Source organism: Neoarius graeffei, chromosome 2 (assembly GCF_027579695.1).
Source record: "Neoarius graeffei isolate fNeoGra1 chromosome 2, fNeoGra1.pri, whole genome shotgun sequence".
Lineage (NCBI taxonomy): Eukaryota > Metazoa > Chordata > Actinopteri > Siluriformes > Ariidae > Neoarius > Neoarius graeffei.
Genome location: NC_083570.1, coordinates 89089131 through 89100145, shown reverse-complemented (window position 1 = coordinate 89100145; position 11015 = coordinate 89089131). Strand labels below are relative to the sequence as shown.

At 39.2% G+C, this 11015-nt stretch overlaps 3 protein-coding genes across 4 annotated transcripts in view; all 3 read left to right on the top strand.

Moving 5' to 3' along the window:
• Window positions 1-11015, top strand: part of LOC132882003 (protocadherin alpha-C2-like) — a 107927-nt gene that overhangs the window by 17329 nt on the left and 79583 nt on the right. Inside the window, exon 1 of one of the 2 annotated variants that reach the window (XM_060915167.1) lies at window positions 7082-9500. The exons of the other annotated variant lie outside the window; for it this stretch is intronic. Within the exon in view, the coding sequence (XP_060771150.1) occupies window positions 7119-9500 (2382 nt within the window). The 5' untranslated portion in view covers window positions 7082-7118. Of the gene's footprint in view, window positions 1-7081; window positions 9501-11015 lie in introns of those variants that run through there. 2 annotated transcript variants of the gene reach the window in all.
• The window catches only part of LOC132882007 (protocadherin alpha-2-like), a 74507-nt gene that overhangs the window by 34245 nt on the left and 29247 nt on the right, over window positions 1-11015 (top strand). The gene's annotated exons all lie outside the window — the stretch shown is intronic.
• On the top strand, window positions 2884-5337 carry LOC132875644 (protocadherin alpha-3-like). The gene has a single exon (XM_060912576.1). It carries the CDS (start codon window positions 2908-2910, stop codon window positions 5335-5337), a length of 2430 nt encoding a protein of 809 aa, XP_060768559.1. The 5' UTR covers window positions 2884-2907.

Below are 11015 nucleotides of genomic sequence, written 5' to 3'. Positions count from 1 at the left end.
TGCCATATAAACAGTAATTCTACATGACGATGACTAAAACATCAGTAGCTCAGTATTATGTTTCATATCATTGTTCCTTTGGGCAGCACAGTGGTGTAGTGGTTATCACTGTCACCTGACAGCAAGAAGGTTCTGGGTTTGAACCCATTGGCTGAAAGGGACCTTTCTGTGTGGAGTTTGCATGTTCTCCCCATGTCTATGTGGGTTTCTTTCGGGTGCTCTGGTTTCCCCCACAGTCCAAAGGCATGCAGTTAGGTTAACATGGGACAGCCTTGGGCTGAAGTGCCTAAGAGCGACGGTGCACTCGTCTGAGGGGCGTTACTCGCCTACAATTAACTAAATTTAGTTGTACATTTGTGCAGTAACAATAAAGGCATTCTTATTGTTCTTCATAGCTAAATGGTCATATTTCTATTTGCCTGTTTTGTAACCAGACTTGTTGACTCGTCTGTATGAAAACACAATGTACCTGCACACCTCACGTCATAATTTAACCATATATATATATATATATATATATATATATATATATATATATATATATATATACACACACACACACACTATGAAGACTGGAAATTTCGCCGACCCAACTGAACTCAGTGAATTAATCAGTGATTGTTTCCAGAATGGACAGAGATGAATCACTTGAAGACATGATGATGAGTGTTGTGGGTGTCTTTTACCTCACTTCCTGACAAAGTGACTGATGTGAATGATGCTGATAATCAAAGTGCAAAATCATTTCCTACTGTTAAATGTAAATTTCATGAAAACTTGACAATCATGTTGTTTTTCCTTAATTAAGGGCGTATTCACACCTACGTTGTTGGTCCGGACCAAACGACCAAACGAACCAAATTTCCCTTGCTCCAGACCTTTTGGGTTGGTCTGAATACAAACCACCGAACTCTGGTCCGGACCAAACAAGCGGACCAAGACCGAGCTGCAAGGTCGGACTCGGTCCGGACCAAAGGAACCCTGGTGCGGACCTTTTGGAGGTGTGAAAGCAGACCGGACCTAATCCGACAGCTTTGCTTTTTTGTACCTCGGGAGCTTCCGTCATTTGTCGAGCATTATGGGAAACAGAGTCTTGACACTCCACTGCAAAGTGCAAACACTGTTTCGGTTGTCAAGGGAACCTTACAACAGTCGTTCAGTCATTCAGACCAGTGGTAGGCTAGACTACAGAGTACAAAAAATGAGTAGGGGGCAAACGTGGGCCAAGGAAGAAACGCATACCCTTGTGGATATATGGGCAGATGTCCACATATCTGAGCTTTTGGAGAGAACACACAAAAATGCCGACATGTTTGCTGTATTCAGTGAGAAAATGAAGGAGAAGGGGTTCACGCGCTCTGCAGAACAGCGCTTTGTGCACGTGTCGTCTCTGACCAATAGCTGAACGACCTCAGGGTGCATGGCTTTGTTGACAGATTTTGGTCTGCTTACTAAAATGTACAGTGTGAAAGCGAACTGCACCAAAATTAAAAAATAAAAAAAACATTTGGTTTGGACCAAAGCAAGTGAACTATCGAACTATCCTGGTCTGAATACACCCTAAGTTACAAATGTAGAAAATTGATGAGGCATCAACTCAGGAATATATTATTATCATTCTAAATAAGATAGTCCTGAGAGGAAAGCAGAATTATTAGGCATTCTTAAAATAGATAAGTACAAGAATAATGATTTTTTAATAATCTATAAAGGTTTGTCTACATTATATCAAGCATAAGGGACATAATGATTAAAGATATAATGACTGGTGGTTGGGCAGGACTGAATGGCCTGTCAGACATTAAGCAAAGAATAAAAGCTACTCGTCATATTTCTATTTTGTGTATCTAATTTATTGTATATTAAATTAAATGCAGATTTGACCCTCAAATATCAGTTTGGGGGCGGCACGGTGGTGTAATGGTTAGCGCTGTCGCCTCACAGCAAGAAGGTCCTGGGTTCGAGCCCCATGGCCAACGAGGGCCTTTCTGTGCGGAGTTTGCATGTTCTCCCCGTGTCCGCGTGGGTTTCCTCCGGGTGCTCCGGTTTCCCCCACAGTCCAAAGACATGCAGGTTAGGATAACTGGTGACTCTAAATTGACCGTAGGTGTGAATGTGAGTGTGAATGGTTGTCTGTGTCTATGTGTCAGCCCTGTGATGACCTGGCGACTTGTCCAGGGTGTACCCCGCCTTTCGCCCGTAGTCAGCTGGGATAGGCTCCAGCTTGCCTGCGACCCTGTAGAAGGATAAAGCGGCTAGAGATAATGAGATGAGATGAGAGAATATCAGTTTGTTTCAGACAGTGGTTGTCTTGTTATGGTGCAGTGGAATTGAGCTTGAAAGTTTAAATGGTCAGAATCGTTAGATGCTCTTTCCACCTTTTCTCTCTTGAGGTAACATGCAGTTGCCAGAATTATATATATTAGAAATAACAAAATTTCACCATGTGAAGGGTTTCCTCGTCTGCCACATGTCCGCCATATATGGCGCCATAATAATAATAATAATAATAATAATAATAATAATAATAATAATAATATCCGCCATATATGGCGCAATGATAATAATAATAATAATAATAATAATTATTATTATTATTATTATTATTATTATTATTATTATTATTATTGCGATACAATCACTGGATTTGTTTTCATCACTGTATTATATATTGATGATAGTGGAGTCACTTCTCCACGTGGTGTCTCTAGCCGCCTGCACTTGCACGGTTATGATTTTTTTTTCCTAGAGGCTCCTCCCTTCAGACTCGGTCCCTCCTCCACACAGAGGGCTTTGTTCCAGATATGCGACGAACCTGGGATTATAGTTTCACCCTTAGTTGTTTTTATTCGTCGCATTCCAGACCGTTGTTATTTATGTTTTCCAAAGATATCTGTAACACTTCGGATGATGGCCGTATTGAAGGAGAGTTGTGTCATTCTGTGGATTTTGGGCGTTTCATTGTGTTGGACTTGGAGTGTGGTAGACGGGCAGATTGCATACACTGTTTTGGAGGAGGCGAGCCCAGGAACAGAAATCGGAAATCTAGGCAAGGATTTAAATCTCAATGTGCAAGACCTTGGACATCGAGGATTTGAAATCATTCCGGGACCAAATGCGAGGTATTTTGGCGTTAATTTAAAAACGGGCATCTTACAAGTTAAACAAAGAATAGACAGAGAGGAGCTCTGCAACCGAGAGGCAAAATGTTCACTGGAATTAGAGGCGATTGTTAACTTACCATTAAATATGTATCGGTTTGAAGTTAACGTCGTAGATATTAACGACAATACGCCAACGTTTCCGGTGTCTAAAACAGCACTGAATGTTTCAGAATTAGCATTTCCGGGGGAGAGGTTTCCATTGCCAAGTGCGTTTGATGCAGATGTGGGCAGTCACGGAGTAAATAGTTACAAGCTGAGTCAAAATGAGCACTTTTCTCTAGATGTCCAGAGCAGCAGAGAACAAAAAATGTCTGCTGAATTAGTTCTACAGAAAGCTTTAGACCGAGAGAAACAGCCTGTGATTCAGCTCATGCTGACTGCTATAGATGGAGGAAAACCTCCCAGATCCGGCACTTTGCAGATAATCATAAATGTTGAAGATGTAAATGATAATATTCCGGTCTTTAGTAAGGCTCTCTACAAAGTTCGTGTCACCGAAAACTCTCCATTTGGTACATCCGTGATTTCGGTTCATGCTACTGATATAGACGAGGGCAAAAACGGCGAGATCGTGTATTCTTTCTTCAATCAAAACAGTGATGAGCATATTGAAGCATTTTCTATTGATCCCGAAACTGGGCTGATTACAGTGAAGGGTGTTGTCGATTATGAGACGCAAAATGCAGCTGAAATTCGCGTTCAGGCAAAAGATAAAGGACATAAACCGCGAGCATCATTATGTAAAGTTTTAGTGGAAATCGTTGACATGAATGATAATGTTCCAGAGATCTCCGTTAATTCTTTGGTTAACGTGATTAAAGAGGACGCTGCCGCCGGTACAATGGTTGGCTTGATCACAGTCAAAGATGGCGATGCTGGTAAAAACGGTGCTGTCAAATTAAAAGTTGCCAATTCTGTACCGTTTAAAATACAGCATACTTACAAAAATAAATATTCTATAGTTGTTGACGGCCCACTAGACAGAGAGAGCGTGTCTCAATATAACATAAGTCTCTCAGCTACTGATGAAGGGACTCCACCTCTGTCCAGTTCCACTGTCATTACTGTAGACGTTTCTGATGCAAATGACAACGCACCTCGTTTTCACGACACCGTTATTAATGTGTATGTAAAAGAAAACAGTCAGGTTGGGGCTGTAATTCATACAGTATCTGCTTTTGATCCTGATGTTGGTGATAATGCTAGAATATCATATTCATTACTAGAAAACTCGAAAAACGGTTATGTATCATCTATGGTCAATGTACACTCTGATAGTGGAGATATTCATAGTTTGCAGTCATTTAATTATGAAGAATTAAAAAACATTCAGTTTAAAGTTCAGGCCACAGACTCTGGTGTTCCTCCACTGAGCAGTAATGTGACTGTGAATGTTTTTATCCTGGATGAGAATGACAACAGTCCCGGGATTCTCGCTCCCTATTCTGATCATGGATCTGTTCACTCTGAGAACATTCCCTATTCTGCTGAAGCGGGCTACTTTGTAGCCAAGATTAGAGCTGTAGACTCTGATTCTGGATATAACGCCCTGCTTTCTTATCACATCTCTGAACCCAAAGGAAACAACCTCTTCCGGATCGGAACTAGCAGTGGAGAGATCAGGACTAAGAGGAGAATGAGTGACAATGACCTGAAAACTCACCCACTGGTCATTTTGGTTTCTGACAATGGAGAGCCTTCACTCTCAGCCACTGTGTCTGTTGATGTTGTGGTTGTTGAGAGCACAGGTGACATAAAGACTCAGTTGAAACACTCACCGATAAAGGAGGACACTTTCTCGGATTTAAACATGTATCTGCTGATCGCCATTGTGTCAGTTTCAGTGATATTTCTCCTGAGTCTGATCAGTTTAATAGCTGTAAAATGCTGCAGGACCGATGGCAGTTTCAGCAGATACAGCGCCCCAGTGATCACCACACATCCTGATGGAAGCTGGTCTTACTCCAAATCTACTCAACAGTATGATGTGTGTTTTAGCTCAGACACACTGAAGAGTGATGTAGTTGTTTTCCCTGCGTCATTTCCACCTGCAGATGCTGAATTAATCAGTATAAATGAAGGAGAAACGTTTAGTAGAACACAAACCCTCCCTAATAAAGAGAAGGTAAGCTATCCAACTATAATTTTTGTCGTATATTTCATAAGTTATTGATAATTAAAACCTTACATATAAATTTCCCTTCGCAAATCCCGTTGATGTTGCTGTCTATGGTCCTGAATATCATATTTGCCACTTTTACCCAATTCATGTTCCGAATCTTTTCTATGAGTTTCACAGACGGGCTTTCTCATATCTATTTTAAGATTTTTTTAATCTTTTACCAAGCACAGTGGACATTTATTTTTCATATGGGCTAATATTTTACCTTCCCACTGGCTTTTTGGTTAAAAAACTTGTTGGTTCTACAGCTCAGTTAATAAACACTGCCATATAAACAGTAATTCTGCATGAAGAGCTCTAAAACCTTAGTAGTTCAATATTATGTTTCATATCAGTGTTCCATTGCTAAATGGTCATATGTCTACTCGTCTGTTTGTAACCACAATGCACCTGCTCACCTCAAATCATCATAACGAAAAAGAGGAGTGTTTACATGCTGTTTATAGATTGCTGCAGTAAGATTTTTAAGTGTTTAAATGACCAGATATATACTTGAAATTTAGCCGACACAAAAGAACTCACTGAATTAATCAGTGATTGTTTCCATATTGGTGAAAGAATGGACAGAGATCAATCACTTGAAGAGATGACAATGAGGCTCATGTTGAAATGCCATACGTGTTTTCTACGTCACATGATGACAAAGTGACTGATGTGAATGATGCCAATAAAGGGCGAACTCATTTCCTATTGTTTAAATTTCATTAAAACTTGACAGTAATGTTGTTTTTCCTTAATTATGTTATAAATGTAGAAATTGATGAGGCGTCAACTCAGGAATATATTATTATCATTTTAAATAAGATATTGTTGAGAGGAAAGCACAGCGATTAGGGACTATTAAAATAGATAATTACATAAGTAATAATTTGTTAATAATCTTTAAATGTTTGTCTTTTTTATATAAAAAATAAGGGACCTAATGATTAAACATATAATAACTGCTGATTGGGTGGGACTGAATGGCCTGTCAGTCATTAAGCAAAGAATAAATGCTACACGTCACATTTCAATGTTGTGTATTTAATTTACTGTATGCAAAATTAAATGTAGATTTGACCCTCAAATATCAGATTGTTTCAGACAGTCGATGTCTTGTCGACTGTTCAGTCGAAATTGAAATTTTAAATGGTCAAAATCATTAAATGCTCTTTCCCCCTTTTCGCTCTTGATGAAACAGGCGGTTGGAAGAAATATATATATATATATATATATATATATATATATATATATATATATATATATATATATATATATATATATATATTTTATATATATATATATATATATATATATATATATATAATATATAATATATATATATAATAATATATAATAATATAATATATATATATATATATATATATATATATATATATATATATATTAGAAAGGACAAAATTTCACAATGTGAAGGGGTTTCCTCGTCTACCATGCACCAGATGTGTGACTCACGTGGAGTAAATTATTATTATTATTATTATTATTATTGCGATATAATAATTGGATCTGTTTTCATCACTGTATTATATATTGATGATCGTGGAGCCACTTCTCCACGTGGTGTCTCTAGCCGCCTGCAGTTGCACGGTTATGATTTTTTTTTTTTTTTGGAGGCTCCTCCCTTCAGACTCGGTCCCTCCTCCACACAGAGGGCTTTGTTCCAGATATGCGACGAACCTGGGATTATAGTTTCACCCTTAGTTGTTTTTATTCGTCGCATTCCAGACCGTTGTTATTTATGTTTTCCAAAGATATCTGTAACACTTCGGATGATGGCCGTATTGAAGGGGAGTTGTGTCATTCTGTGGATTTTGGGCGTTTCATTGTGTTGGACTTGGAGTGTGGTGGACGGGCAGATTGCATACACTGTTTTGGAGGAGGCGAGCCCAGGAACAGAAATCGGAAATCTAGGCAAGGATTTAAATCTCAATGTGCAAGACCTTGGACATCGAGGATTTGAAATCATTCCGGGACCAAATGCGAGGTATTTTGGCGTTAATTTAAAAACGGGCATTTTACACGTTAAACAAAGAATAGACAGAGAGGAGCTCTGCAACCGAGAGGTAAAATGTTCACTGGAATTAGAGGCGATTGTTAACTTACCATTAAATATGTATCGGTTTGAAGTAAATGTCGTGGATATTAACGACAATACGCCAACGTTTCCGGTGTCTAAAACAGCACTGAATATTTCAGAATCAGCATTTCCGGGGGAGAGGTTTCCACTGCCAAGTGCGTTTGATGCAGATGTGGGCAGTCACGGAGTAAACAGTTACAAGCTGAGTCAAAATGAGCACTTTTCTCTAGATGTCCAGAGCAGCAGAAAGCAAAGAATGTCTGTGGAATTAGTTTTACAGAAGGCTTTAGACCGAGAGAAACAGCCTGTGATTCAGCTCATGCTGACTGCTGTAGATGGAGGAAAACCTCCCAGATCCGGAACTTTGCAGATAATCATAAATATCGGGGATGTAAATGATAATATTCCGGTCTTTAGTAAGGCTCTCTACAAAGCTCGTGTCACCGAAAACTCTCCATTTGGCACAACCGTGATTTCGGTTCATGCTACTGATATAGACGAGGGCAAAAACGGCGAGATCGTTTATTCTTTCGTCACTGAAAACAGTGATGAGTATTTTGATGCATTTTCTATTGACCCCGAAACTGGGCTGATTAGAGTGCAGGGTGTTGTCGATTTTGAGACGCAAAATGCAGCTGAAATTCGTGTTCAGGCAAAAGATAAAGGACAAGAACCACGAGCAGCATTATGTAAAGTTTTAGTAGAAATCGTTGACATTAACGATAATGTTCCAGAGATCTCCGTTAATTCTTTGGTGAACGTGATTAAAGAGGACGCTGCCGCCGGTACAATGGTTGGCCTGATCTCAGTGAAAGATGGCGATGCTGGTAAAAACGGTGCTGTCAAATTAAAAGTTGCCAATTCTGTACCGTTTAAAATACAGCATACTTACAAAAATAAATATTCTGTAGTTGTCGATGGCCCACTAGACAGAGAGAGCGTGTCTCAATATAACATCAGTCTCTCAGCTACTGATGAAGGGACTCCACCTCTGTCCAGCACCACTGTCATTACTGTAGACGTTTCTGATGCAAATGACAACGCACCCCGTTTTCACGACAGCGTTATTAATGTGTACGTAAAGGAGAACAGTCAGGTTGGGGCTGTAATTCATACAGTATCTGCTTTTGATCCTGATGTTGGTGATAATGCTAGAATGTCATATTCGTTACTAGAAAACTCGAAAAACAGTTATGTACCATCTATGGTCAACATAAACTCTGATAGTGGAGATATTCATAGTTTGCAGTCATTTAATTATGAAGAATTAAAAAAAATTCAGTTTAAAGTTCAGGCCACAGACTCTGGTGTTCCTCCACTGAGCAGTAACGTGACTGTGAATGTTTTTATCCTGGATGAGAATGACAACAGTCCCGGGATTCTCGCTCCCTATTCTGATCATGGATCGGTTCACTCTGAGAACATTCCCTATTCTGCTGAAGCGGGTTACTTTATAGCCAAGATTAGAGCTGTAGACCCAGATTCTGGATATAACGCCCTGCTTTCTTATCACATCTCTGACCCCAAAGGAAACAACCTCTTCCAGATCGGAACCAGCAGTGGAGAGATCAGGACTAAGAGGAGAATGAGTGACAATGACCTGAAAGCTCACCCACTGGTCATTTTGGTTTCTGATAATGGAGAGCCCTCACTCTCAGCCACTGTGTCTGTTGATGTTGTGGTTGTTGAGAGCACAGGTGACATAAAGACTCAGTTGAAACACACACTGATAAAGGAGGACACTTTCTCGGATTTAAACATGTATCTGCTGATCGCCATTGTGTCAGTTTCAGTGATATTTTTACTGAGTCTGGTCAGTTTAATAGCTGTAAAATGCTGCAGGACCGATGGCAGTTTCAGCAGATACAGCGCCCCAGTGATCACCACACATCCTGATGGAAGCTGGTCTTACTCCAAATCTACTCAACAGTATGATGTCTGTTTTAGCTCAGACACAATGAAAAGTGATGTAGTTGTTTTCCCTGCTCCATTTCCGCCTGCAGAAGCTGAACTGATCAGTATAAACGAAGGAGACTCTTTTAGTCAAACACAAACCCTCCCTAATAAACAGAAGGTAAGCTATCCAACTATAATTTTTATAGTATGTTTCATAAGTTCTTAATAATTAAAACCTTAGCTACCAATTTCCCTTCATGAAACCAGATGATGTTTCTCTCCATGGTCCTGAATGTCACATTCTCCACTTTTATCCACTTCATGTTCCAAATCTTTTGATAAGTTTTGCAAACAGGTTTTCTCATGTCTACTTTAATTTTTTTTCATCTTTTGCCAAACACAGTGGACATTTATTTATTTATTTATTTATTTATTTTCATCTGGGCTAATCCTTCCCACTGGCTTCCTGACTGCAAAGTTGTTGGCTCTACAGCTAGTTTAATAAACACTTCCATATCAACAGTAATTCTACATGAAGATGTCTAAAACCTCAGTAGCTCAATATTATGTTTCATATCAATGTTCCATTGCTAAATGGTCATATTTCTACTTGTCTCTTCGCAAACAGACTTGTCTACTCCTCTGTTTGTCACCACAATGCACCTCCATACTTCACATCATTATACCAAAGAAGAGTGTTTACATGTTCTTTACAGATGCCTGCAGGCAGATTTTTAAATGACCACATATAAATACTGGAAATTTAGCCAACACAACAGAACTTACTGATTTAAGCAGTGAGTGTTTCCCTAGTACTGAAAAAATGAACAGAGATCAATCACTTGAAGAGATGATGATGAGGCTTGTGTTTAAACGCCGTGGGTGACTTTTAACTCACGTGATGACAAAGTAATTGATTTGAATGATGCTGATAATCAAAGTGCGAACTCATTTCCTATAGTTGAATTTCCACTTCATTAAAACTTGACATTAATGTTGTTTTTCCTTAATAATTTTAAAAATGTAGAAATTGATGATGCATCAGTTCAGGAATATATTATTATCATTTTAAATAAGATAGTGTTGAGAGGAAAGCAGAGTTATTAGGGATAATAAATAAATAAATAATTCCATCGATAATGGTTTGTTAAGGCGGAACATTGGCATAGTGGTTAGCACTGTCTTCTCACAGCCAGAAGGGCCTGGGGTCAAGCCCAGTGGTCGACGGGTCCTTTCTGTGTGGAGTTTGAATGTTCTCCTTGTGTCTGTGTGGGTTTCCTCTGGGTGCTCTGGTTTCTCCCACAGTCCAAAGACATGCAAGTTAGGCTAAGTGGTGCCTCTAAATTGACTGTAGGCATGAATGTGAGTGGGAATGGTTATTTGTCACTATGTCTCAGCCGTGCAATGATCCAATGACTTGTCCAGGGTGTACCCCGCCTCTTGGCTATAGTCAGATGGGATAGGCTCCTGCTTGCCTGCAATCCTGAATAGGATAATGGGTGAAGGATAATGGATGGATGATTTGTTAATTATCTATAAAGGTTTGTCCTTTTATATAAAAAATAAGAGACATAATTATTAAAGATATAATGACTGCTGGTTAGCTGGAATGAATGGCCTGTCAGACATTCAGCAAAGAATAAAATCTACTCGTCAGATTGATATTTGGTGTATCTACTTTATTGTATATTAA